The sequence below is a fragment of the Scatophagus argus genome, chromosome 23 (genome assembly GCF_020382885.2).
Source record: "Scatophagus argus isolate fScaArg1 chromosome 23, fScaArg1.pri, whole genome shotgun sequence".
NCBI lineage: Eukaryota > Metazoa > Chordata > Actinopteri > Scatophagidae > Scatophagus > Scatophagus argus.
Window position 1 is genome coordinate 14,342,834 of NC_058515.1, and position 27,954 is coordinate 14,370,787.

Below are 27,954 nucleotides of genomic sequence, written 5' to 3' on the forward strand. Positions count from 1 at the left end.
ATTTTATTTTATTTTTTTAAATCTTGAAGCACTGGATCTTAACTTTTACGATATATTTTTATTGTAAACTGCCTGTTAGCTTTTGAAAAGCTATATGTAATTGATTTTTTTATTTATTTCCATTTGTTTCTGAATTGAATTGGATTGAATGGAAAAATGCATGAGTCAGTTGGGAGGGTCCACTTAGGTCACACACAGTGCGTATGTGGATGCATGAGCGCCACCTGCAGACGTAAATCAAGCACAATATGAGCAAATCTGGACGTAATTAACCCACAAATTCATGTCAGGAAACTGCACACCACATGCTCACATTTACTGTCCAGGGGAAACGATCTCACTTTGGGACTTTCTCTACAGGAAGCCTTAAAATGAATAAATATTATCTTAAACAACGGCGTTTTGGCTCTGTTGAGCTTTAAGTTGACTTGAGCATCGGCTTGACTGATTGATGTTTCTAGCCGTACATCAAATGGAAAATTCGAGTTACATCATGCACCACATGAACTTTTGCCTGGCTGTCTTCCAATTTTGCCTTTTTAATTTGAAAGACACAGATCTTTGATCTTTCCAGATCTTTCCTCTGCCTTTAAATGTGATCAACCCTGAATGAAAGAAATGATGCAGCAGTTTCTTAGAGCACACAGCAGAGGCAGCGTTCAGCAGAGTTAAAACTGATTAATAGAGAGGTGGAGGCTGGCAGATATCGGATACAGTATGAGGTATCATCCAGTGGATAGTATTCAGCTGCTGTGTGATGCTGTCATCATGTTCCACTGAACAGCAGCGATGGAGGATTTTCAGCCTGACGTTTTGGGAAGAAAAGGCGGAGGTGATACTTTAAAAAGCTTATGTAATTGATGTATTGCACAAGCTTTAGTGTTGGGAATAAAGGTTGAATGAGAGGCATTTAATGAATCTAAGAAAATCTGTGCAGTTAATAAAATACAAATACTGCAAATTATGGGTGTTATTGTTATTTTGCCTGTTATTGTGTTCAGCCACACAGGATGGAGTATATTATTCCACTTTACTCACCCATTAAGACTGGATGCTGCCAAACGACCCACACTCTGAACAGAATTCTTTACGCATATTTTGGGACAACATGTTTGTCAGCCGTGGATTAAATGTTTCCAACATAACTGGCACTCTGTCAAACTGGTTCTGCTGGTTCTATTTCGCCTGCATATGGGAAGCAGAGAATCTTGTTGACGGAGGCACAGCACGTTTATTACAACTAACCCAGTTTCTTCATCCAAAATATTGTTTTACGTGTTTGAGAGCAGCACCGCAGTGCCAAAATATCACGTTAGACCACAGCAACGGAAAATAATAATTTCTGATTGGCTGGCAGGTGTTAAAATCATAACAGGACACCTTGAATAAAAATTTCACAAACAAACAAACTAACATTTCTTGCTTCGTGCAATATTACCAGTTAAATAGGAGGTAAACACTGTCTAACAAACTCAAGGAGAACTACAGATAGTGTGTGTATGTGTGTGCAGACACACCGCAGGCACTGCCCCATATTACACAGGGAAACTTTTGTGCAGCAAAAAGCATCATGAGTTCATCACATACTTTTAGCTAAAAACATCATTTCTGTTTCTTCTTTGCACACACACACACACACACACACACACACACACACACACACGCGCGCGCACACTCAGAGAGCTCTACGGTCGTCAACTCTAAGCTTTAAGAGATTGAATAAAGAAGAGAGACACATATAGATATAGACAAAACATACAGACAGAGAGAAGTAGACAGACTGACTCAAAATTGTTAGCATGGTGAAAAATCTATGACCTACATACATACTTTTACCAACAAAAACTAACAGCAAATATTAACATTCAAACACCTAAGTGAACCAGATTTATTATATGATGGTGAAGTGAGGGTCTCCTGAAAAAACCAGAGTGCGAGAGACAGGCAGAGAGATGGATGGACCCAAAGGATAAACCCTGCTGAGCGAATGTTGGTGACCATAAACACAGCCATACTTCACTGGAGCAACTGGGGATAATTTATTCCTTTCTGTTTTAGCTGCTGTGTCCCCTCATCATCCCCTCCTCTTCTGTCTCTCTCTCTCTCTCAGCCCCACCCCAAACAGACTGGAAGCCATGAAAGAAGACCAGTCTTTCCAATAATAACCTCAGCTGTTAAAGAGAGGAGGAGGGGTTCGGTGTTTCTTTGGACGTGAACTTTATCTTTTATTCCCAACATCAAACCTTCTCTCTTCCCCTCACCCAAATCTCTCTTTTCTTTCGTGGTATCTTAAACTCTCTTGCTCACACACTCTCACACACATCCCCACCACCCATACCTTCATAGGTGACGGTGCAGTAGGCATCGCTGATGTCATCGTCCGGCGTTAGCAGACCCTCTGCGCATAGAATAAACACACGCAGCATGGCTCACACACACACACACACACAGCGGTCTGTCAGATCCCACCGATAGACAACATAAGATCCATATATGGGCGTCAACTCATCCAAGAAAAATCCTTAAAATAAAGAGAAATCCATAAAAGAGATAGCGGACGAGAGACACAGGACGAACAGGGACTGAGACTGGGACTGACTGGTAGAGCTGCTGCAGTCTCAGCTGTCTCACTCTGCACCCTACTCCCTCTCTCTCTCTCACACACACGCAGAACAAGCATGGTGCACTGGCTGACTCATGCGCACACACACATGCACTCACACACACTCTCCCTTCAATCACAACAGGCTTAAAGAACCAGCAAAACACACACACACACAGACACACACAGAGTGGCCGTTATTGTAAGGTCACACATGCCTTTACACAATCAACAATCCAGATTCTGCCAACTTCCAACACACGTGGGGAGTTCACACACACACACACACAATGACAAAGGGTCGGAGTGTGTTGGGGAGAATGTGCTGGTCGATGCAGATTTGTGCAGTGATAGATGGGGGAGAGTGACATAAGAAATAAGAGGGTGTAGCGTTATTTTAAAGTGGGTTTTATAGGGAAAAATGAAAGAATGAATCAAATGTTTGAAAATGCATCAGCAGACAAACACTAAGAAATGACTAAGGCCATGGTCACACACTGGTCCCAATGGAAATATGAGCCCTCAGGTGTGTCCAGATCCTCTCGCAGACTGCAGACGCGATGTCAGGCAGTGTCCAGACAGATCACTGGGTACCGCAACCATTCATTAACAAACGTTTAAATGCCACAGTGGTAGCCTGTTAAAACAACATCAGAAAGAAGATTAGAATGACATAGAAAACAAAAGGTCTTTGAACTGAACACTGTGGAATTTCATGAGTTAGTGAATCTGGAGTTTAAGATGCTTCATGGGACTAAGTGTTAAAACTAATCCCCTCCACACGTGAATAGAGGTGCACTGAAGGAATCTGAAACAGTCAAAATCTTGTGACTTTTGGGTTTTGGTCTGGGCTTCATCTCTTTCAGTTTACACAAAACACCCTCAAACACTGAATACCTGTCCTGTCTTTATATTATATAGACCAAAAGAGTGAAATGGTAAAACCAAAGTGAGGATATAAAACACTGCAGATGAGACAACTCGCATGTTCAATACTAAGGACAAGCTGTGAGCAGACATGGGGGGGATTTCTGTTACTTTTCTATTTATAGTCTGACCCACTGGGCCTCGGTCATGTCATCTCATTTAGGGAGAGCGTGTGTGTGTGTGTGTGTGTGTGTGTATACTTATGGGAAGTATGCTAACTGCAATATTAAGGACTACCTCATACTTGCACATACATATTTATGCTGCTATATGCTAAAACCGGCTTCTTTATTTAAATGTTTAGCTTATTTAAATGTCTAGTTTTATATTATTTTTTATACATTCTATTTTTTTATTTAGCTTATATTTCTATTTTATTCAACTTCTTACCTCGCACTTTTATATTTTTATAGTCTACTTATTGCTCCCGGCACCTGAGTCCTAATTTAATAAACATGTGAATGTGAGGGGCGGCACGGTGGTGCAGTGGTTAGCACTGTCGCCTCATAGCAAGAGGTTCAGGTTTGAATCCCGGTCTGGGCCCTTCTATGTGGAGTTTGCATGTTCTCCCTGTGCCTGCGTGGGTTTTCTCCGGGTTCTCCGGCTTCCTCCCACAATACCAAAAACATGCACATTAGGTTAATTGGCTACTCTAAATTGCCCCCTAGGTGTGAGTGTGAGAGTGTGTGGTTGTTTGTCTTTGCGTGTTGGCCCTGCGATTGACTGGCGACCAGTCCAGGGTGAACCCCGCCTCTCGCCCGTAGTCAGCTGGGATAGGCTCCAGCTCCCCCGCGACCCTGACGGATAAGCGGTATAGAAAATGGATGGATGGATGTGAATGTGAGCTGGAATGACAATAAAGTTCCTTGAATCCTTTGGGAGCTGCTCTGTTAGTGGTACTTATTAAAATAAGATGCTGAACTTGATTGTGTGTGTTTATGAGGTGGTGTGTGTGTGTGTGTTGCTGGTACAAGCTGGTGTGCATGGGACTGTAATGTACTCTGGAGCTAAAGAGTCTGTAGGTGGTGCTTTTCACTCTATTATATTCAAGTGAAGGCTAACACCTCTATAGTAGCTAATATCTCATTTGCAAAAAACATTTCTTGTTTCTTTAATGCGTATGAATGCAGTGATGCTTCTGTCACACCAAAACAAAGAAAACCCCAGGACTACATATCAAATAAATCAATCCCTGGCTGCTGTGCATTATGCCTCACCTCTCAAAGCTTCCCGGTGGTTGTGGCAGTTGTGTCAGTGGATGTCTGCATCCAGAGCATAGCCTCTTCTCCAGGATTGGTGCTGTTTCGGAGACGTAGTGTTTTCCCAATGTTGTCACATGTGAAGTCCTGCTCCAGTCTTCTTCTTCTTCTCCTCCCTCCATACTGTTCAGTGTCAAACATGAGCAAACAGGGGCAGTTATGAAAACTGGCTGTCTCTGCTACGACTATGAATTTTGTTGGACATCTTATCATCACCGTGTCTTTCTCCCTACATCTATCTGTGTGTTAGTGATGGCTGGGATTTAAGTATGGACACTGATACATCATAAGCAAATGGTTAACGTTGTATCTCAAAGATGCTGCCTGCATTACAACAGTGTTCGTCATCATATCAATTAGAGGGTATTGATCCTGTAAATGTTCCTCTCCGGAGAGGACAGCGTAATCGGATTTCCGCTCAAGTGACTCCAGAGTTGATGGAAGATGCCTGAAGGAAAGCAGCCTACAGCTCTGAGTGACTCTCTACAAAAGCACTGCAGCGTTGCTCAATTCAAAATGATATTTCAGGAAAGATGCTAAAGATAACAGCGAAAGATATTACAACAGCAGATGTCTTCAATCTCCTCCTCTTGAGTTCACATCAAAAAAAGTCCAACACTTAACAAGGAACAGAAATATTTCCTCTTGGCTGAGGTGTGAAATAAAGAAGTTAAATATTCACAAGAATAAACAGTGTTAAATAAAATACTATACAAAACATAAAATGACAACATAAATATTTATGGCAGTTACACTATATAGACTTCTGTCATTCCATGTATTCAGTAAGGGCTATACGAAATATTATTTTCCTTATCGAGTAATCTTGTCAATTATTCAATTAACTGATTAATTATAAAATACATGCTACAATTTCTGTCCACTCAAAGTGAAATTACTAGTCAATTATTAGAAAAGCTGCTAATTAATTTTATGCTTGACTGATTAGGCAATTAATTGAGAACCAACTGATCATTTCAGGTGACTGAATTCCAATCTCAGTTCTTAAATACACATAAAAGTGCACTCGTGAACTCAGATCGCCCTCAAACTACCGGGACTTTACGCTGAAAGATGCTGAATATGAAAACCGGAAGTCACGGTTCTGTGTACAATTTACAAATTACAATTTTTCTTCTCTACAGCTAGCAGCCTGGAGGTGTGTTTGAGTACATCAACGCGACAGGACAGACACAAATAACTGAAGGTATGCAGCAGAAAGCGACGGTGTAACAACACGAAGCGAAACACGCTGTTTGCTGAGCCGAAATCGTGTTTAGTGTGATGTATTTCCCCCTCCCGCTGGCCTGCACAAACACGCAATGCGAGTTTAGCCATTTAGCTAAACGAGTCACGAACAATTCGGGTTTAAAGTCCGGAACGAAACACACGTCCGTCAACATTTTAAAGATGTGCAGGTGTTGAGCTTGTGTTATTTTGTAAAAGTTGGATCGGGCCAACCTTAAGGACAGCGATCGCTGGCCTGAGGCCTACGTAGCTCGTGTCAAACAGCCACTCCACCATTTAGCATGTACATGTTTCTCTAAGGAGGATGGACGTCCATAATACACGACGGTATGCCAACAGGAAAGAGCACCTCTCTGTTTCTGTTTCAATTCAGGCTGTTTAGACTCAGTTATGTGGCAAGTTTGAAGGCCTTATGTTGCGTTCATGTCCTATTTTGGTTATCGTGATTTCTTGTTTCTGATTTGACATCTGATATACTGCCTAAGTATTTCAACGGCGACCCATTTTGGTATTCAGTCGTTTCTTCTATTCGTCGCCCAACGCGAGTGTCTAATCCCCGCTGCTGCTCCTCTCCTCTCGTTGTTCGTTCCGCCATCGCCAGAGTCGCGCATGCCCTGCAGACAAGCAGAGAAAGACCGGCGTTATCTGGTTTTGCCTTTCTGCTGCAGATTGTGGTGCAACCTCTCCTGTTACATGTTGGCGTATCTATGCCGTTGTTTAAAAAAACAATGTGTCCTTACTTTTTCATGTGTTTGTCCACAGCGACTGCCTTATTTGCAACACAGAAAGAAACTTTAAATTTTGCGATGATCCTCGTCTTGGTGCTGGTGCCAAACCTCAACTGTTTCCACCAGACATGAGCATGAAGAGGAAATAAATTAGTTTTTGTTCTGGACGTTTCCTGTTAACAGCAGTGACCTTGTTTTCTCTCTTTATCTGTGCTTTGTTGCTTTTGCCTCCTCTGTTCTTTCTTGCTAGTGAAGACCAGGAAGTGAAATAGACGGAATGAATGTGGTGTATCCAGCACCACAATGGATAACTCAAGACGAGCTCTTCCAGATGACTGATTTTACCCACCCAAGAAGCTGAAGTGCAGCCCCATCAGTAACCCCTTCCATTATTTCGTTGTGTTTTTGATTTTTTTACATTTCAGCTCTTCTTCACCATCAGAGCATTGTGCCTTTTACCCTGTTTTCAGGGAGCTTGCTCCGGATTGGCCAGCAGGCTGCCTCCTTACGGCTGGCTCAACTGAAAGCCCAGCTTGGGGACACTCCCTGTTGGAAGCCGAATTGTAGTCTTTACAGCCAACTACAACTCATCTGCTCGAGACATTCCTGCACCGCCCCTCTCCCCTACTGCTGCTGCCATTAATCTCCTTAAACTTCTGGAAACACCATGTCCCATCCCCGGTACAACCCCTATGCCTCTGGGAACCAAAGTTCTACGCAGGGGCAATATGGATTCTCCAGTTCTCAAGCAGAAAGGGACCCTCGGAGGGCAGCTTCTCGTCTTGGACCTGGGTCTAGCTCCTCTGTGATTCCTGACAACTCAAAGGGAATGTTACCATCACTGATGTCCCAGTCACTGAACTACAGGCCTGAACATAGTAGGGCCACAGTGGATGAGGATATAGAAAGGTCTGTAGAATTGCATATTAGCAGAGCCAGAGAGGGGGTGAGCTTTCTTGGAAAACAGATGCATCAACCCATAGACAAGGGCTCTCGTTTTACCAGCACACAAAGGGATGAGTTTCGCTCTTCAGGAACAGGAACTGGCTCCTATCCAATGTCCTCAAGTTCTGCCTCTATGGGACATAGACACTCGGAAGTTGAAGGTGGCAGTAACTCCTTGGATTGGTCGCTGAACCGCAATAGGTCCACTGCTGACGACTCTCAGTTTTATTCATCATCTGCTTCGTCTAAATATGCAAGCGATAGTGACGGTAGGTTTAATGCCCCCAGTGAAAGAGAACCTGAAATTCAGTCCATTCCAGGGTTAGATGATTGCGACTATCCAGCGCCAGACAAACCTGCAGCTCCTGCAGACTCCAGTCGACCTAAGTACACCTCTCAATCAGCTGCTAACATCCTTATGCATTTTGGACTTGAGAAAGAGGACTTGGAACATCTCATCTCCTATCCTGAAGACCAGATTACTCCTGCTAACCTGCCGTTCATCTTGCGGCAAATCCGCATTCAGAAGGCCAAGAGAACTGCACCTGCAAGTCAGTCAAAACCCTACCCTGAACCCCAACCCACCAGAAGTGTGAGTGGAATGGACAGTCACGGTTTCAGTACTTCTGGAGGGGCAGGAATGCGCCAGGAAAAAATATCATCAGCTGTTCTCCAGCCAAGTAAAGTGATTGACTACGGCCATACTGGGAAATATACCGGAGTGATCGGGGATGAGGTCAACAGTGCTGGCGGTGGAAGTATGTCGATCATGGACACTTATGATAGTAGCAGACACAGTCAAGAACCGCTGCAAAAACATACAACAGAGTTAAAAAGCGGTGTCTTGGGTTCTTCACGCGAGCAGGCAAGTTCTGTTACCGGTCTGAGCTCTTCGTACAGGTCAGTACTGAACCCTGTGGGTCCCCCAAGCCACGACCAGACCAAACAATTGCAGGCTCAATCACAGCAGACCTCCCAAACAATCCTCAGCTCTTTCTCTGTGCCGAAGAAAGACACAGACATCAGAGGTCTCAAGTCGGAACCGTCCAAACCTGTAACTTTGAAAGAACCACAGGCAGATAGCCAGTCCACGTCGAAAAGCCAACCGTCCTGCACTCTGGTGCGTGGAGTGCATCCCAGCCGACCCGGCCTTGTGCTCATTGACAGTAAAAAAAACAATGGCGCTAAGGGTCAGAGTAAAACTCAAGGTCAAGCGTCAACAGTTACTGAGCAGATGAAAACGCAGCAGATCCAGCAGAAGCAGCCTATGGAGCGACAACTGAAGCAGCAGATGCAGCTGCAGACACAGAAGCAACCGACACAGCAGATGGGACAATCGATGTGGCCTCCTGTTTATTCTTCTGCGACCCCAGTTCCCTCTGCTCCTCTTATCCCCAACATCATCGACGCCTCCCGGGTGCTGTCACGTTCGATGTTTGTCCCTCGTCCCATGATTTTTCCTCCAGCTGTGCCTCCGCTTCTCCCGGCCCTGATGAACTTAAATCAGATGACCCTGGGGACTTCCAGCAAGCCGCCTCCTGAAAAGGTGGCGCCCTCTAAGGGTCTGCCCACACCGGCCATGATGCATGACTATGCAGCGGCCTCCCCAAGAATCTTTCCACATACCTGTTCTCTGTGTAACAAAGAATGTACTCATATGAAGGTGAGTGCAAGATTGCAGTCTGTTTTCTTTCCCTTTAAGAAACTGTGTTATTTCAATTTTACTAAATTGTAAATTACAGTTCTATTTAATTGTTTTAATTATTTCAAAAAAATGGAAGATGGAGGACAAGGCATACTTTATTGATATCTCTGTTTCATGGCTTTATGTTATTTTACATAAATCGGTACATACTATGAAATGCTAGTAAGAAGTGGTTAATGTTGTCCATAATTGATTTACATGTGAACTGACTGACATCAGAATTGCTTAGAACGTCATTGTCTACAGGCCCAGGTCACTGTTTTATTTGATATAAAATGCTGAAATGCATCCAACTTCTGAAGCTGTTCTGATGGAAGCAAAGCGCTGAAGAACTCGCACAGCAGAGAATGATGGAACGTGGCCATTTTCTTTTTGTCTCAGTTTTTTGGCTTTTGTCCCACAGTGTATATTCAGTTTGAATTTGTTTGTGAATTTATAATTGCTTGTTTTTTATTTTGTTACTTTATTAATGTAATATTTTACAATACACATCCCAGTTTTTGAACTTTATTATGGACCCAAACTCCTTTTTTGTGTATAAGTGTTTTTGTGTCATAAAAAAGGAATTCCAATTAATTTTACAAATACTATGAACCTTAAGCCAGCCGCAATCATCTTACTTCGTGAACCACACAATCAGCGGTTTCCCTTGACCACCTGTTGTGATTATTTTCTTCCTTGCGGAATCCTGAATTTGACACTTTGGTTAATTACAAAAAGGCGCCAGCTCCAGTTTTCCACGTCCTCCTGCCTCAACTCCATTTGTCCGGTCGTGTTTTTGTCCTCTGCTGAGATGACCTTCACCAAACTTGAAGAAACTGAAGAACCAAATGTCGGATAATCAACAAGAAGTTGTGTGTTTTGGTTGTTTGCTAATGGCACTCCTGTGTTTGTTAAATTTCCAAGACTTATTGCCCTTGAACTCATCCTGACTGTTAAGGGAAGAATGGGTAAAGTTTTATGTCTTTAAATAATTTTAAAGATATGAGACATGTTTTCACAATTGACAAAGTCATGATTTAAACACAGCTTTTTATTTGCTGTTTGTTAATGCTGTCTGCTCTTCATCTGGGCTAAAGCCTACTTTTGATTTTAAAAAAATAAAAAATATGTGTTGTCGAATGCTATAAAACCAGTTGAGATGTTGAATCTGATAGCAGTTTTGATGATAATGAGGTCTGTCTAAATACTCTTGTTCTGACTACTAGGACTGGATCTCCCACCAGAACACCAGCATTCACCTTGAGAAATGCAAACTCCTGCGAACACGGTCAGTCCTTTTTTTCCTTTTATTGTTTGCCTTATAAAGGTCTTGTTAATTTGAGTTATTTTCTGAATATATTTGGAGGAAACCCTGCAGTGTTGTGCCAAAATACTGTGGAGGAAACACTGGCCAGGGGAAAAAAAAAAAGATTGTAATTCTCTAAGCTCTTCCTCAGGATTGTTCTTGTGCTTTTTGTGTCTGCTCTCAGCTTGGTGAGACAACCCACAAAGCTCATTGCTAAGGTCCTTAAAGCACCTAAAAGCTGTTTTGTCATTCTGTTCTGCAGATTACGACCATCTACCTCAAGACAGGAATCTTTAGCTTTTTTGTCATTAATGTGGCCTCTTTGCTCTTTTAATAGTTTGAATTCTTTTTCCCCCACAGATACCCAGAGTGGGATGGTGAGATAACACTTGAGGCCAGGTAAATTTCTTAAGATGGGCAGACACTGTTCAGTTTTATTGATCTTACATGTTGACTCACATTTTGTAACGCAGCCAGAACCTGCCACTTTCATACTCACTCTGTGGAGATCAAGCTTCGGTTATGTCCGCTGACAGTTCCATACAAGATGGCTACGTCTTCAATGTTGTTGCACTACCGCCCCTGTTGAGAATGATTATTTCGGTAGTTAATCAAGTGTCACGACTCCCCTGTCAGACTTGCCATCAAATGCCAACTGATTCTAAAGTTGGTCTGGGGCAACAAATAAAGGGAAAAAAAATCTTTACGTACTGTGCTTTTTTCATCCATTGTTCTCTTCAGAGAAACAGTTAAGTCCTCAGCCTCAACCACTGCAAAGACTTCCCACCGTCATCGCCAGAGAACAAGGCATGGAAGTCGCTCCCGCTCCCGATCGCACAGTCCCCGTCGCCAACATGGCTCAGAAAGTAGACGGGAGAAACGCAGAAGCCGATCAGCATCTCCATATAGTTCCAGATACACTCGCAGGTCTGTCACTCATAAATTTCAGTTGCTTTCAGTTCAAATAGATTAATTGCGTTATAAAATAACTTGATCCATACTTTCACCAGGTCCCGGTCCCGGTCTCGTTCTTACTCACCATGGAACGACTACCCGACCTCTTCTCGCTATCGGTCACGATCAAGAAGTCCAGAGAGACGATCTTCACCAAGGAGGAGAGACGAGAAACAGTCATCGTCGAGTAGGAGCCATGAGAGACGACCATCGCCAAAGAGGAGTCGCGAGAGACGATCATCACCAAGGAGGAGCCGTGAGAGACGATCATCACCAAGGAGGAGCCGTGAGAGACGATCGTCCACAGAAGAGTCATCCCCTCAACGAAAGAAGCCAAGCGGTGCAGAGAGACTGGCCAAGAAACTACTGGAAACATCAGGTTAGAGAGAATCCCTTAACATGTTTAACGTCTTGTTACTGATCATATCTGTAGAGCTATGTTTACAGTTGCATGCCGCAGAAACAAAGTAACTTTTTTTATTGTAGTTTTATGTATAATACTCAGGGAATATTTTGCTATTTTAGGAAATGTGTTTATTGCCTTTCTTGCTTTTGAGGGTTTCCAGTGGTTGAGACAAGCAGAAAATACTTCCCAGAGAAACGATGCTAACAGCTTACGAAATAACAAGCAAGGAAGCTGAGACCACCTCATGATCATGTGATGATTAGCTTTGATTTTCTTCACCTAATAATAACAGAGGCTCTGTGTAAGACTTTGTGACCACCAAAACCCTGCAGGTTTGTCTGATGCTCTTTTTGTCTTTGTCCTTCTAGCTGTCCATGATCTGTCAAAACAGTCTGACCTGGAGGCTGTGGTTAAAACTCTGGCTCCTGCCTTACTGGCTGAGCTTGCCAAGATGAAGTCATCCTCCTCTTCTACACCAAAGAAGGACTTGACTTCAGGGCCCTCTAAAGCAAAGCCCAGCCTGCAGAAAACCAAGGCAAGTGTGTGTAATTTATTTTTGCATACAAAACAAAAAATCCTGCTGCCTAGGAGGACAGATGACATTAAGGTTTGATTGGACATGTATGCATTCTTTTTAAAAAAACAACCAGTTTGAATCATCTCGTTCACAACCAGCACTACACTTGGTTTAACTTTGGGTTTCTCTCTCTCTCTCTCTCTCTGTTCAGTCTGGTGAATCTTCACCTGTCTCGGTGACACTACAACAGATTTATAATAATCTCTCTCACAAAGATGTGATTTCTGCTGTAGAGCAATTTGGAAAAGTCAAATCGGTTGTACTGTATCGGTCTAGACTGGAGGTATGTATACAGACAGTGAAGAATTAGTACATGCTGATGCTGCCCAGGCCTATATTTGCCTAATGCTTTGCTTGTTCATAATGTGATGTGACCATTACTTAAGAACGTTGTTCTCTACTTGAGACATTCACTTTGCTATGGTAAAAGACTTGAGAAAAACCACCTGAGAAGCTGAAACCACTGGCTTTTGGCATTTTTGTTAAAATGGTTGAAGGAATGACTTGATTATTCAATGGTGTGTGTGTGTATGTGTGTGCACATGTAGGCAATCGTGCGTTTCGAGTCAGAGGAAGATGCTCAGAAACTGAAGAGCCTAAAGACCTTAGATGTGAAAGGAGTCGAAGTCATTGTTGCCAAAGAAACGGTATTACACTTTCTGTTTTTTCTTTCTCCATCTCTGGTAAATATATTGTCTGCTGTCATTTCATTTAAAATAACAAATGTCACTTTGTTTACAGAAGACTGTTCCTAATGAGCAAATGAAGCCTCCTCAGAAGTAAGATATGTTCCACACACACCTCTTTTTAACTATGATTCAATGAGGATTTTCTTTTTGTTAATATATTACTGTAAATATTAAGTTGCTGAATATTCTGAAAAGAAACATGGAATAGAAGTCATTCCAGGACAGTACTGCAGTACTACCTCATAGTGAATCACGTATAACATCATTCAAGTCACACTGACTTTCCATGTTTCTCTCTCTTTGTGACTCTCTTTGTTCCCAGTGAATCCACAACCACCACGACCACTAAAAAAGTTCTTGTCAAGCCTGCAGTCAAAGGCTCTGTACCCCCTGGAGCCAAAGCAGCTTCAACAGACAAACCTACCACTCAAAAAATCACAGTTAAAGGCTCAGCTAAAAGCTTGGCGGGTGTCACTAAAACAAAAGTCTTGGTTTCCAAAGTGAAAAACATCTCAACAAAGCATGCAACTAAAACAGGAAAAGCAGGAAAGTTGCCTGTGAAGGGAGCTGTGAAAAAGGCCTTGATAAAGAAAGAAACTTCCTCAGGATCCACGGCTCCAGAAAACCAACCTGACACTGTTCAACCCAAACAAAAACCTACATCTGAAAATTCTGAAGGCAGTGTTAAAGACTCTGTGGAGACAGCGGAGGCTGATAAAGCTACAAACAGGATGGTGAATGAACCAACAAAAGACAAGGAGATTATCACTGATGCAAAAGTCTTGGCTTCCAAAGCACAAACCGCTTCAGCTACACAGAAACCCAAAACTCCAGCAGACAATTTGGCTGCAGCAGGAGATGGGACACAAGAAGTGGCCGAAGAAACAGCTGCAAAGGCTGTGAGCATGCCTTCCAAACCTGCAACTTCAGAAAATCAGCCTGATTTAAAAAAATCCAAGCCTGAAGAATCTGAAACCAAGGTTGAAAAGGCTGCGGTTATGCTGAAAGACAAAGGCGAGGTTGTTGAACCCGCAAACGTGCCAGTTTGTGAACTAAAGCATCAAGCAAAACTTGACAAAGCCAAAGAGGCTGGAGACGCTGAGCCAATGCAGTTTGGGGAAACAGGAGTTGAAGCCACAGAGCCCATGGAAGTTGAAAGTTGTGCTGACGGGAAAGGAGAGAAACCGACAACTGAGGAAACCATACCAGAAACTTCTGCAGACAAGCCCAGTGAGAGTCAAGTCCTAACCAGTACAACTGAAACTTCAAGTCCAGTGGAAACAATAAAAATACAGAAAGGTACGTTGAAGACCGTGTACTGAACCTGGACTGAGAATAGATTTTTTTTTTTGATGACCACACTTTAAAATATAATTTAATTTGAACTGAAAAGCAATGAATTCTGTAAAATGAAAGAATGAATAACATTGTGCATCCATCACAGCTGAGCAGACAGCTGCAGCAGCGAGTGAGCAGCAACCGGCAGCATCCAAGCCAAGTTCAACTGCAGTTACCGATCTGACTATTGGAGAGATGGTAGAAAAACACCTGTCTCTGAAAAAAATAGGTAATAAATGCAAGGAAGACACTATGATTGTCTGTCATAAACGTCTGCATGTGATTTTAGCGTCTCTCTTTTTTTTTCGCAGTGTGCCTAAAGTCAAAAACCTGTAAGTCAGCAAAAGTAAGTATCCTCAAATCATTTGCATAAAGTATGGCACTTCTTCCATTTTTCCTCAGATGACTCACAAATACATGTAGAAATACTTACTGTACTTAATAAATGCTTATGGAACATAAAAAATTGAAATGAATTAAATAATATTGTGAAAAAGGGCATCTCAGATACTTCCAAGTCTCAAATACTTTCAGTTTAATCAATTCTAATTAGAAATTATTTTTATTTACTGCAGGAAAGTACTAAAACAAGAAGTGATATAATAAATAATCATACATCATTTCATACCTGCTGGTTTTCTGTCATGCTTTTCTAATTTGGCCAGAATAAGAGTAATTACTTTCAATACTAAATTACTTTCTACATGGCAAGTCTGACTTAAACTGCAGAAACCTTGTAATAGCTAACATTTCCCTGATTAACAGCTGTTTATACAAGTATGTTGATCGTAAAATCTTGTCTCAGTCATTAATGACAAACTTAAACCATTACTGTCCCTCCTTATTCTCCTTTTCCAGTTCTTTAGGCTTGACAGGAAGCTGGTGCTCATAACCAGACTGCCAACGTATGACGACGGCTGCTACACAGAGGACGACATTGCCCAATTGCTCATTCCATTTGGGTTTCAGTATATCAGTGAGAACATCTATGTTGTTCCTCAGGTGCAAGTGGTAGGTACCAGGTTTGCACTGCATTGGTTTATTAATGTTATGTTCTGCTGTGGTGGACAGTAGGGAGATGAAGTCCCTCCCCTTCAGGTGGACCACCATGGGACTTTACTTTACAGTAGTCTGTGGTATGAGACGGATATTTTTTGGATGAATGTGATGAATGACACATGTGATGTTTGTCAAGTTAAAAGATAATTTTCAACTCAATAAATTTGCAGTTTGTTGAAGTATAAGATGATTAACTGATTAGTCGATTAAAAGAAAATTAGCTGCCAACTATTTTGATAATCTTCTCAGTTGTTCTCTATTGGAAATATCAAGCAGTATACAGTGTTGATTGCTGTATGAAATGTTAACCACACTGAAAGAAGTTAAATGGAAAAAGTTTTAAAAACGAAGACTCTCCCTCTCAGGCTTTTGTCCAGATGCCGACCATGGAGGCTGTGTACAACCTCTACACAAAAAACAATGCAAAGGAAGGCATCTTTTTCAAAGGGTCAAGAATCTGTTTCCGTGTACTTGCCTGGGACATCAAACTGAGTCCGGTAAGGAGATACCTGACACAGTTTTTACTGATGGATTTTTAGAGGAATTCAGTATGTTCAAGAATAGGCTTAGTATTAAAAGGAGCAGTTTCTCACCTGGACTGTATGCCTCCTCCAAGTTAAGAAGACGCTGATCTCTGTGGTAAAGGCCATCGAGGTCCTCTGCTGATGATAAAATAAAGACGAGTTAGGGAAAACTGGAGTGAACATTTTAAAACAACAGAAAACAGTCAAGATATCAAGTGTTTGCTCTGCAAGATTTTTGTAATGTGAGACCAATTCTTAATTATCAGGTTTTGTCCCAATTTAATTTAATTAATTCAGTTTTTTTTAATGTGGAAAATAGCACAGGCTCACTCGATTTATAAAGACATGTTCACAAAGATGCACTAAGTCTAAGTGTACTATACTAAGTGTATTGTGGAAAAGTAAATTCATATTTTAATGCTGATGTTTCTGTTTTAGATCAGATTTTACAAATTTCTGATGAAGCTGATGAACTCTGTAAGTAGCACATCCACATCCACATCATTTGTGAATTCCTTTAAACTTTTTAGGTAAATGTAATCCATCTGACAAGATAAAACTTGTTAACTTTTTGGTTTGGATACTCGCTTCCTACAGCCTGTGCCTGATGATGGAACAAAAACAATCTTGATCAAGAACATTTCAGCTCGAGAGGCCAAAGACCTCCGGGAAACTTTAAAAAGAATCGGCTTTGTCAAGAATTACCTGCCGCTCCTCAATAAGGTAGTATATAATACAGTATACAGTATATAAACCAGCACCTTGTACAGCTGTTCAAAAAAAGAATTTCTGTTAGTCTTACCTGCGTTTGCATGTTGTGTTTCAGGTGTTCATCGAGTTTAAGTCTGTTTATGATGCTGATCGGCTCGGGGTCTGGTACAGTCTCCTGAAACACGTCCCCAGATACGAGGTCCACAGGCTGAAGGCGCCGTTCGGCTCAACACTGCGTAAGTCTCTGTTGTAGGGAGTAACTAAAAAGACTGCATGCCAAATGGTACTGGAGGATGCGTTGGAGATGCTGCGTTTATTTTCCTTGGGAACTGGAGAAACACTCTGGATCTGCATGCATCTGATGAACTTTGGAATAAAGATCTTAATTATAATTTTAATAACAACATGAATAATACGACAAGTTAATAGTTAATACAGAATAAAAGTATAAAGATTAAAAAAACACAACTACTGTGCCACTTCTCATTTGTGCAGCACCAAGACTTCCTGAGAACACTCTGCCAGAGAGCAAGGATGTTGTTGCCAGGGCAACCGTCCTGCCAATCAAATTTGGTGTTCCACAGGGCAGCGTTCCATCATTTTGGATCCCAATGAGAAGTCATCCCTTCCTGTTTCCTACCAAATCTCCATGGTTCATTATACCAGGTAAGGGAGACAGTTTTCTTGCATTAGCAGTTTGATACTGCCAGGTTTACCACGTTAAGTTCTTCAGTGGGGTGACCTTTTGCCTGTGTTCATTTTTAACTTTAAGATTATCTGACAGTCCAAGGAAAGGACAACATTGAGGTAAGCTCATTTCTGTATACTTTAATTTCAGACTAAATTCAGGTCTAAAATCTCATCTCATGATCTCATCTTAATCTACTCTGGGACTCAAGTCTACCTCAACTTCAGTGGTGTACCATAAATTAGGCTTCAGGTTTTGAATCTTGTGTTTCCTAGGAGGCCAGTGGTCGTGCTTCCATGTACTCCACAGTCATGTTGACCGGTTTGCCAAATGGGAACTACACACATGGGGATGTGGCCCGGCTGGTCTGGAGGTACTTCCCCAAGCAGAACCTTCGCTTCCTGTACTACAATGTCATGGTCTTAGCGCTGCAGCGGAGGGTAAGGAGTAGAAGCTGCAGACTGTTGCAGGTACAAACATTTTTGTATTTACAGTCTCATTAATTAACTGGAACTGTGCTGTTTGTATTTGTTTTGTTCACCTCCAGGCCTTCGTGTTTTTCGCTGACTGGACTTCATGCTGCGATTTTGTCCGAGATCACATCGCAAATCCGGTTTCTGTCAGGGGGTGCAAACTCAGCGTCCACTTTGTCTTACAACAGATGAATCCTGAATACAGCGAGGTATGGACACTGAAGAAAAACTCCAGAGGACACCTGGGCTGTGACAGGATGAGGATGGGATAGAGAAATCAACTTTCTGTTATCATTTTATTAACAGTTTATTCTATTTTTCCAGGAGCTGATGTACAAAACTATGATGGAGTGGAGCAACACTGTAAGTCACTAACCATTTCTGTAAATCTTTTGTCAAGTGAAATTCAGCTCCCTTTGGGTCACTGCTCCTTACCACCAGCTATTTCTTGGTCTTCAGGGAGTTCTAGAGCCAGAGTCTCTGGAGGACAGACTGCTGTGTGTGGATGTTTCCAAGGTGTCCATGAAAGTGGTGAAGATGGTCATGCAGGAGGTGGCGTCCATCGCGACTTTTGTCGGCATCCTGCCCCTAGGCAACAGGGTATAAGAATGAAAACGCATTAGGACGTGATTTAAAAAACCATGATAAATGCAGCTGTGTCTGGACTTTCTGTCATATTTTTGAGTACAGTCATTTAACGTGAGTGTCCTATAACTTCCCTCTCTGTTTGTCACTTTCTTCATCTCTCTCTCTCACCGTCGCTCCACCTCAGATATGTTTTGAAATGGCCGACTCCAGCGGTGTGACACAGGTGTTGAAGAAATACAACTCCAGTTTCTTTCCAGGTTCCACTAAAAGACACATACACTGGTATGCATGTGTCCTTTAAAAGTTTTACATGATAAGAGAGATTATAGAGACATAAACCAAAAGATGACTAAACTCTCATCTCAGAGACGCTGAATGAGAACTTGAAAACTGTCTTTTATTTCTGTAACAGAGTGCTGCATTCAGCCATTTTGTCATTTGCAACTGACACTCTTTTTCTGTTTAGCCTGAAGAGTTTTAAACAGCGACTGCAAGATGATGGCGAGATCACAATAAAGTTGGACCCGCCCACCTTCACAGTTAAAGCTCAGCCTCCGGCAGTGTCACATCGGAGCCGGCCTCCTCCGTCTGAACCTTCAGATGATAGGTCACAGCCTGCTGTGCAAACCAGTGGCCCTGGTGGGTCCACCCCGTCTCAGTCCAGCACAGCAGGACCAGGTGCCGCTGCCTGTGAAGATGTAGAGAAAGCAAACGAGGGAGAGGCGTCAGCAACAAGTTCGATCTCTGCTGCTGATGTGACGTCCACCTCTGTAGTCAGCGATGGAGTGACGAGCCCGGCTTGTTTCAGCCCTGCCCCCTCAGCCACGCCTGAAAACGTTTCAGGACTTCTGCAGATCAACGAGGACATTTTCAGGGTCATCACAGCAGCCGTTCGCCAGCACAGACTCACCCAACAGAGCAGGTCCCACAGTGAGGAGAAAGCGGTGAGGCCTAAGCGTCAGGAATCTGAAATGTGTTTCATTTATTTTACGTGTCACTGATCCAGGAAGACTGATTTTCTTTTCCGTTTTCTTTAGAGTCCCAGCAGAGGCAACACAAGCTCTAGAACTGTACCAGCTGAAGACACTTCTCAAAGAACGGTAAACAGCTGCGGTTGTTATTCTCACAAACATCCTTGTCCTTCTTTGTGCCTTTCTTTAACCTTTCATCTGCAGGGAATGAGACCTTCAGCCCTGATGGCAGGATTTCCTCCGTGACAGTTCTCACCACCTTATTTCACCCTTCTTATTCATTCAGCAAATACACGCCATAAATTGTTGGTCAACAATTTATCTAATTGTGTACTTAGTCTTGATTAATAAGCTGACTCATTGTTTCAGTTACTGATCCTTTCTTGGTTCTCCATCCAGGATCAGGATGATTTCACAAATGACGATGCTTCTTCATCCGCCTGCCTTATTGAGGAGCAGAATTTCAATTTCGACGACTTTGTCACTGTTGATGAGGTTGGCGATGACGACACAAGCCGAGAGCCTGTTAGTTCCTCCTCTTCCTCCTCCCAAGCGAGAAGTAAGAGGCGGAGCTCAGGTGTGTCGTCTCCTGGCAGACAGACATCGATGAGGTCTTTAAAAACTTCTAAGAGCTCATCCTCTTCTTCATCCTCATCCAAGTCGACTAAAGGCACATCTAACTCAAGCTTGTCACCAAAGAAATCATCTGAGCCGATCAAATCCCCTAACAAACCCTCCTCTTCTTCCTCACTATCTACTGAAACACTGAGCAAGACAGAATCTCCATCCAAAGCATCAAATACTGCATCATCAAGTTGCAGTACCCATTCATCCTCTACTGCATGTGAAAGAGAAAAGAAAACATCAGCAGCAGCTGTCCAAGCATCAACAGAGACTCATCCTGGGCTGCTTAGAGAAGGAGCACTCAACACAGTGAGTGCAGTAAGAGAGTCTGACCACAGAGTGTCAGCAGAGAACATTGCTGCAAAAACTGTTGAGTCACAGACAAAAATAGAAACATCTTCAGAGATGCATCCTCCATCACAGGGACATGGGGTAGAGTTGAGCCAATCCCAGCATCTGGATGTTGATTTTAATGTAAGCACAGTCAAAGACTGGAAGGAAAGCAGAGAGGACCGGAAAGAACATGATGTTGACAAACACGCAGAGGAGGAGGAGGATGGTAATGAAAACTACCGCATCCTCGATTCACTCGATGATGAACAGATGGATGATGGGGACCAAGATGGCAGCACTGAAACTCAGCGACCTGGACACGAGGAAGACCACACTGTGCATGGGGAAAGCTATCAGGTCTTGGACAGTGTCGACGATGAAGGCAACACCCATCCAGAAGAGTTCAGTGAAATGGACGGTTCTTTCCAAGTGCTAGACAGCATTACTGAATACCAGGAAGCTACAAGTCAAGAGGACAGTGACCTGCTGCAAGATGAGGGTTCCACAGCAAAGCAGCCATCTTTGGAAAAAGCAGTTCCAGTCGACAAATCTGATGATATAGCTGCAGTTAAAGATGCAGGAGGTAAAGATCAGAAAGATGATTTACAAGTCAAAGTTCTTACAACAGAACCCTCCAAAGATATGGAAAAACCTGATGGCTGTATCCAAAATGAAGACCAACCTCTTCAACATCAAGACAACAAAGACCCTGAGACTGATGTTACTGAACAAGAAACCTTCGAGATACTGGATTCAATTGATGATCAGACGGCAACAGAAGATGGTAACCAAATAGTTAATACTCCTGGTGACCAGATATCTGAGGCACACACTGGGCCCATAGAGGAAGAGGAGGACACATATCAGGTAATTGATTCTTTCGAGGATCAGCCAATGGCTGAATTAGAGACTGACAACAAGGAAAAGAGGACCAGGAAAAGGGAGATGTCTGCTAGAAAAGATGATGGACCATCAAAGAGGAGTGGCCCCGCTTCTAGGACATCCAAAAGTGAAGAAAAGGAGAAATCACCAAAGAAACAAGACAGGATGGCTAAAAAATATGAGACCCGGACAAAGAAAGACAAAGAGATCAAAGAGGCCAGTGAGGAAATGGTCTATGAGATAGTAGATTCTGTTGAAGACGAATCAGTTCAGGATGCTGCCACCACAGAAAGGTCTGGTAGAAGGAGGAGTGCAAGAGGAAAGAAGGACGATAAAACTACTCTGAATCTCAGAGAAGACTCTGTAAAACATGTTGGGGGCGAAGAGGCTTCATACGAGATTTTAGATTCTGTGGAGGACGAGACTCCCGATGATGAACGAGTCGTCACAACAAGATCCACCAGAGGAAAAAGGGAAAGAACACGTAAGACAGATGCTTTGAATGAGAAAACAAGAAAAGAGGACACGCCAACGAGAAGGAGGCAGGAGTCACAGGAGCGAAACAGGGAAAAAACACCAAAGATGGAGGAGAGAGGCCCTCCAAAAGAGAGTACACCAACGAAGAAGTGTGACATTGTGAGAGATGTAAGTGCGGACAATACTACTTATGCAGTGCTTGACTCTGTGGAGGACAAAGTTGTTAACACTACAGTACAAAAACGAAAAAGGGGAAGACCAAAAAAAGAGGTAAAAACAACTAAAAAAGACAGCTTAACATTAAAGATTCTTGATTCAGTGGAGGACAAGATGATTTGCAGTCAACCCCCAACAGGACAGGCTGAGAGTTCAAGAAAAGAGAACATTTCCATTAACAGTGAGGAGCAAACCAAGAGCAGTTTGCCTCTTACAACATCAACCAAAAATGAAGAGGAGGAGGAGGAGGAAGAGGAAGAGGCCATGTACCAAATTGTGGATTCTCTGGAAGATGATGAAGAAGAGCTGACAGCATTGGAGGAGTCTGGTAGAGGGGGGAAGGAAGAAAGTAATGAAACTCCTACAAAAGCAGACGCTGAAAAAGAAGACACAGCAACATGTGAAACCACAGTTGTGGAAGCATCTGAAAAAGCGATTGATAAGGAGAAGAGTCCTTATGAGATAGCTGATGATTTAGAGGAGGTGCATGATGATCCCTCTGCTGCTGAGGGGTCTGGTACGAAAAATAAGAAGAGTACATCCAAAACAGACGTTAAGAAAGGGGACAAATCAACGACGAAGTCCCCAAGTGATACTGCAACACCGCAAGAGGAAGACGAACAAAAGTCACCTGAGAAAAACGACACAAGCACTTTGGTGGACCTGGACGAAGTGAGTGAGGAGGAGGAGGAATACCCTGATGACACAGCTGAGGAGGAAGAGCTGAGGAAGAGGCAAGCCACTAAAAAGAAGCAGTTCGCCAAGGAGCGGGAAGCAAGGAGGAGGGAGGAGAGGAGGAGCAGGGAGAGAGAAGAGAGGGAGCAGGAGCGAAGGAGCCGGAGCAGCAGCAGAGGAGGAGGAGGTGAAAGGGGAGGCATGAGGAGGACCAGGGAGAGGGGGAGGGGAAATGACGAGAACGCAGAGGTCGACTCCAAGGAGCTGGTGACTCTGGATGAGGTGGGAGCAGATGTGGCCGAAGGGGAAAGCGAGTCAGGGAGTCAAGAGAGGGATGGGGAGATCACGGAGGGAGAGCTGCAGACACTCGTTACTCTGGATGAGTTTGTAGAAGAAGAGGAACAGGAAAAGGCTGAGCGAAGCATGCTGGAGACCCATCCACTCAGCCAGGAGGACGAATCGGTGGACTCCTTCAACCCAGAGGTAAAGATTAACCGTGTGTTCCCACAGAAAGCAAAGCAAACAGCCAGAAACTTTACTGTACATTTGCTGTAAACCACAAACAAACAGAGCAACAGTGAAACTAAAGAAGTTTTGTGTCTGTTTTCAGACTTTGGTGACTTTAGATGAAGCAGACGGTGACGAAGAAGAGAAGCCGAACGAGGAGCAAGCGGAGAAAACATCAAGATCTGCCAAACGCAAACATGATGAAGACACAGGTGTGTGTTGTTGTCAGTATACAGTGCAGAGACCGATTAATAATTTGTTTTGTGAAGGCAGGAAAAACAGCTGTAAAAAAAATCATATTCACAACGGCTCCATTCCATTAAGTAGCCTGTTAAGCCTGGACAGGGAGAGTCCATAGTCCCGCCTCAGTTAAAGGGAATGCAGCCACTGTTTCATCTGAGCTTTTTCTGCTGTTTCAAGGAAAAGTAAAATGTACTGTCCACTTGATACCCTCCAAAATAAGAGCCTTTCCTCCCTGGTGGTATGGTACATTTTCTTCATACTGTGAAATTATTGCTACAGGAAACTGATATTTTTCACATTTTTGTCCTGTTTTTAGAGGAAACTGTGAACTTTGTGACAGTGGATGAGGTGGGAGAGGCGGAAGAGGAGGAGGAAAAGGAAGTGGTAACACCCAGGACAAGAGGTCGACCCAGGAAGAAACCCAGACAGACTGCCGGTAACAAACACACACAAACATCTACATGTGTTATGCAATCATGTCTTTACCTGAAGTCAAATCTCCAGAAACTCAAAAATGAAAAGCATATAATTTTAACAAACATTAATATTAGCTTCACTGCTTTACAATAACGAAGAGTATTAATTTGCAGTTTTCCTTGCATTTGTTCTCTCAACCAGTGAGGAAATCTACCAGAGGGAAAAAAGTGAGCACCAAAGATGAGAAAGAGGAAGAAAAGGAACCAGCTGACGTTGTGCCTACTTCAGTCGACGCCTCTTTGTCATTGGACAGACATCCGTCTACGTTGTCAAGTGACGGCCAGCAGGTCCAGAAAACAGAGGTGGACGCAGCGAGCCAAGCCGACATCAGTGCTGCCTCTGCTGGGCAGGAGCTGCACCCTCTGAACCAGACACCAGAAGGAGGCGTGGAGCAGGGAGAGGAGGAGAAGGAAAGATGGAGCAGGGCGGACATTAAAGGTAGAGAGAGCTTAAAGATTGATGGACTGAGACCAGTTCCACACAGACAGACACATTTTATTCCTCATCCACACTGAGCTGGTGCTGTGGACCAACAAGAGGGCATCTTTCTGCTCCAAAAACCTCTTTTACATTTAGGGCTGCAAAATGGTTATTTTGAGAACATTTGAGAAGCTGGAAAAGTTTTCTGCTTTACTTGCACTGCAGCTCAGATAGAAAGAAGCAACTTTTATCAGATCTTACTGTGTGACTGTCAGGGCTTTGATGATCCTTCTCTTCTTTAGTGGTGAGTAAACGGAGGGCGGAGCTCGTCGGACCTGAAGCAAAACGATCTCGTTCTCAGTCTCCTTGTGTCGCCGCCGACTTCACACTGCCTGCATTCAAACCCAACAACCCCCTCGGTGAGAAACACACACACACACACACACACAGACTAACAGGAAGTGCAAAATGTTTTGTCCCTCTTTTTTATCCCTCCTGTTTCACTTTCGCCGTCTCCACTTTCAGGTCAGGACTTCGTGGTCCCCAAATCAGGTTATTTCTGTAATCTGTGCTGTGTTTTCTACCTGGACGAGACCAACGCCAAGGAGCTGCACTGTGGCAGTCGGAGGCACTATGACAATCTGCAGGTACACACACACACACAGAATTAAACACATGAAAACACACGCTTGGCCTCACGTTGTTTTTTTGTTCTCTCACTGCTCTTTTTCAGAAACATTATCAGAAGCTTGAACAGAAACCATCAAGAAGTTCAACACAAAGCTCTCAAGGCTCCCTTTCCGACTGATTCTGACTTCATCTACTGATTTTGATTTAAAATGTAAAAAACAAAAAGACGAGTGAACGTCTGCAGCTTTTCTTGACAGATGAGTTTATTTAACAAATCAGTGTGCATAACAAGCCATGTTGATTATAGCAGCTTAGAAAATAAACTAACTGCTGTCTGGCACCTTTATTCTTATTAATGATGTCTTCAGTAAGACTAAATAAATATTTTAGTTCTACATCTGTTGTGTTTTGGAAATATGAGCCAAGTTTAAAATGGAGGTCACAAACAGTTACATGTTACATGAGTTTTTAACTTTAAAGGATGGTACCTGACCTTTGACTCATCAGTGAATAATTTCAGCGGTAATTTTGACACTTTGTTTAGTCCTAACTAAACACATAACGTGTGAATAGTGAATAGAGTTGGCAAATAAATCATGATGAACATGAAGCATTTAACAGCAGTTTCCACTGATGAGATGAAAGCTGATCTGTGTGACGTGATGAGAACATAAACAGAAATGTCATATTTCAGTTTCACTTTAATGTCATGTTTTTATTTTCCCTTCTGTGATCTGCTTGTATCTATCTGCCTTCACGAGTGAGTTTTGTATGACTAATTCAATAAAATATATTGTCACATCTTCATTGGATGTCCTCTTCTCCTCAGGTGATTAAAATAATGGTGCCTGACTGGAGAATTAGCACCACTGGCTGTTTTAAATCTGTGCTAAAGTTTGATGAACGTAAGCTTGTGATGTACAGTTTAGATCTGAAAAGAAGTCTGCTGGGTTGCTTTACGGTTCAGAACAGGAAGAGGGCACCATTCCTCCGCATCAGACTTGAGTTTGAGCAGTCAGAATCTAACTTAAAAAGCAGGGAATCTGCAAATATCTGGAGAACTCTTCATTTGCTCTATTTCAGATCAATATTCAAGGATTCAAGGAGCTTTATTGTCATCTCACACATGTAGGAACATGAGGTGGAATGAAATAAGTTTCCCTGGTCCCGGTATAAGCTCAATATGACGGTCTGACCACATTACAGTAGACGAATGTTAATGTATGTTCACCGGGAACAGAGAAAGCGGACAGGAAGTGTCAAACTTTTTCTTTGACAACACATACACCAACCTTGGTCCTTGTGGAGGAACCTGTCTCCTGCAGGCTGGGCTTTGCTTCAGAGGGCTGTGAAGTACACCTGTTCTGTTCTGTTCTGTGCTGTGGAGGAAGATGAGGAGGCATTAGAGGACAAAAGCTTTCCTCCTCAAGAACAGGAAGAAGTTTCCATTATGGCTAATTCCACCAGTGAGGCAGAAGCTTTTTGCTGACTTAAGTTAATCATTGCTATAAAGCGGACATCAAGTTTGATACTCGATTAACTGTCACTTGCCAAAAATGCCAAAAATTATCTGTCTTATAATGTTTCTTCAATGTAGTGTCTTAACATGACGTTTCTGTATTATGTTAAATGGCAGTCTATGAAATCTGAGAGAGAATGGGGCAAACGTGTGAACAATACAAATAAAATAAAGCAGCAGTTGTCCTTGTAAAACAATATCAGAAGGGCAGCATTTACACCTAAACACATCACTAAAAACATGGAAGTTTAACGACAGGAGTAAACATTTAGCTGCGTCACATCAACGTTAGCCAAAATTAGCAACGTTTGTTCGGACGTACTGCGTGGGTTAACAGCGACACACTTGGTTAATTAATTAGCTTTGAAAGTAAAATAAAACATTAAAAAAAACAACAAAAACCTTCAAAAACTCACAAACCTTTCTAATGTTTAACTGAAGGGAGCTTAAGTGGTTAAACTGGTTGTTTTGTGTTTCATACCTGGTAACTGTGTGTTAAGTGATGCTCAAACTCTTTGGACCTTTAGACGGAACACTCAGGTGTCCTCACCGTTGCGCAGTAAACAAAAATACTTCCGGTTTTCAGAGCAAAAGCACGTCTGAACACAATCTAAGCGCATCAAGCTGATATTGACCCGATAATGTGTAAAGATTTTGAGATTAATCTGTTCTGAAATTAACGGAGACATACTTGCAGCCCTTTTTGACACAGAACTATTTGTTAAGAGTGATGCATTTCAAAGAAGAGCATTACGGTCCTTTTATTTGAAAACCTACCGGATGTGGTGTCACATCAATTTACTGGTTTTTACGAGTATAATATAATTTGTTTTCGCTCTAGTCATTCATACTAAAATATTTTTTAGGCATTATAAAAGCAAAATTTATCAATCATTCAGATCAAGAACCACACCTAACAACAAGTAGTTTATTTATTTACATATTAACAAACTTTATTTGGATGCTTTTTTTCCTCATATACATAATAAAATATGAACGGATCCAGACGATCCATTCATATTCTGAAACACATACATAAAAGCAGCTCTCACCTGTCAAACAAAACAAACAAACAGCCACAAAGTCATAAAAAAGTCAAGATAAGTTAAACAAAGGCATCAGTATTATTCAAGTGTTCATTTCTCTGATAAGTTTGGTTTTAGTTATTTGATACTATAAAAAAAGGAGATGAAACAGTAATTACTGACAGCTAAGTGCAGCTCCTGATTGGGTCAGACAGGTGTATGAGCGGGAACCTGATACTGCGGCTC

At 42.5% G+C, this 27,954-nt stretch overlaps 2 protein-coding genes and 2 long non-coding RNA genes across 21 annotated transcripts in view; 1 reads left to right on the top strand and 3 right to left on the bottom strand.

Moving 5' to 3' along the window:
- Positions 1–7,015, bottom strand: part of dysf (dysferlin, limb girdle muscular dystrophy 2B (autosomal recessive)) — a 65,387-nt gene extending 58,372 nt beyond the window's left edge. For 6 of the 7 annotated variants that reach the window (XM_046380985.1, XM_046380982.1, XM_046380980.1 and 3 more), the window contains exons 1-4: positions 6,777–7,015; positions 6,250–6,650; positions 4,747–4,911; positions 2,339–3,239 (exon numbers count right to left, since the gene is read on the bottom strand). In XM_046380985.1, the coding sequence (XP_046236941.1) occupies positions 2,339–2,426 (88 nt within the window). In that variant the 5' untranslated portion in view covers positions 2,427–3,239; positions 4,747–4,911; positions 6,250–6,650; positions 6,777–7,015. The remainder of the gene's footprint in view (positions 1–2,338; positions 3,240–4,746; positions 4,912–6,249; positions 6,651–6,776) is intronic. The other variant, XM_046380979.1, reaches the window with a different exon arrangement.
- Positions 7,016–7,427: 412 nt separating this feature from the next.
- On the top strand, positions 7,428–25,971 carry LOC124054689. 4 transcript variants are annotated; one of them, XM_046380973.1, is made up of 33 exons: positions 7,428–9,372; positions 10,623–10,684; positions 11,063–11,101; positions 11,444–11,629; positions 11,713–12,035; positions 12,431–12,597; positions 12,791–12,922; positions 13,188–13,286; positions 13,381–13,418; positions 13,651–14,627; positions 14,773–14,895; positions 14,978–15,012; positions 15,525–15,677; positions 16,091–16,222; positions 16,688–16,726; positions 16,847–16,972; positions 17,076–17,196; positions 17,456–17,626; positions 17,733–17,767; positions 17,924–18,088; positions 18,196–18,330; positions 18,446–18,484; positions 18,581–18,721; positions 18,894–18,991; positions 19,176–19,653; positions 19,747–19,809; positions 20,080–23,370; positions 23,498–23,606; positions 23,954–24,073; positions 24,256–24,552; positions 24,837–24,953; positions 25,060–25,181; positions 25,268–25,971. In XM_046380973.1, the coding sequence occupies exons 1-33, from the start codon at positions 7,432–7,434 to the stop codon at positions 25,340–25,342; spliced, it is 10,149 nt and encodes a 3,382-aa protein (XP_046236929.1). In that variant the 5' UTR covers positions 7,428–7,431; the 3' UTR covers positions 25,343–25,971. The 4 variants fall into 4 exon arrangements, with proteins under 4 accessions (XP_046236929.1, XP_046236930.1, XP_046236931.1 ...); XM_046380974.1 differs by having other exon boundaries at positions 13,384–13,418; XM_046380975.1 differs by lacking the exon at positions 12,791–12,922.
- LOC124054772 lies at positions 10,015–11,880 on the bottom strand. The gene is made up of 3 exons (XR_006842470.1): positions 11,742–11,880; positions 11,414–11,560; positions 10,015–11,284 (listed from the first exon to the last, which is right to left on the bottom strand). It is a non-coding gene; the product is annotated as an uncharacterized LOC124054772 (long non-coding RNA).
- Positions 11,891–27,398, bottom strand: LOC124054766. Of its 9 annotated transcripts, none has more exons than XR_006842454.1 (12): positions 27,165–27,394; positions 26,457–26,538; positions 25,119–25,175; positions 24,796–24,926; positions 24,338–24,476; positions 19,242–19,397; positions 18,878–18,972; positions 18,498–18,709; positions 18,190–18,368; positions 17,052–17,326; positions 16,319–16,384; positions 11,891–12,022 (listed from the first exon to the last, which is right to left on the bottom strand). It is a non-coding gene; the product is annotated as an uncharacterized LOC124054766 (long non-coding RNA). The 9 variants fall into 9 exon arrangements; XR_006842451.1 differs by having other exon boundaries at positions 16,319–16,387; positions 27,165–27,393; XR_006842455.1 differs by lacking the exon at positions 11,891–12,022 and adding an exon at positions 12,447–12,582 and having other exon boundaries at positions 16,319–16,387; positions 18,557–18,709; positions 27,165–27,398.
- Positions 27,399–27,954: the final 556 nt, after the last annotated feature.

Bases quoted from the DNA above. Each gene is read 5' to 3' on its own strand.
- LOC124054689 (XM_046380973.1), top strand. From the start codon at position 7,432: ATGTCCCATCCCCGGTACAACCCCTATGCCTCTGGGAACCAAAGTTCT. The intron at 9,373-10,622 runs GTGAGTGCAAGA...TCTGACTACTAG, and splicing joins AAGAATGTACTCATATGAAG to GACTGGATCTCCCACCAGAA. The intron at 16,727-16,846 runs GTAAGTAGCACA...CGCTTCCTACAG, and splicing joins TGATGAAGCTGATGAACTCT to CCTGTGCCTGATGATGGAAC.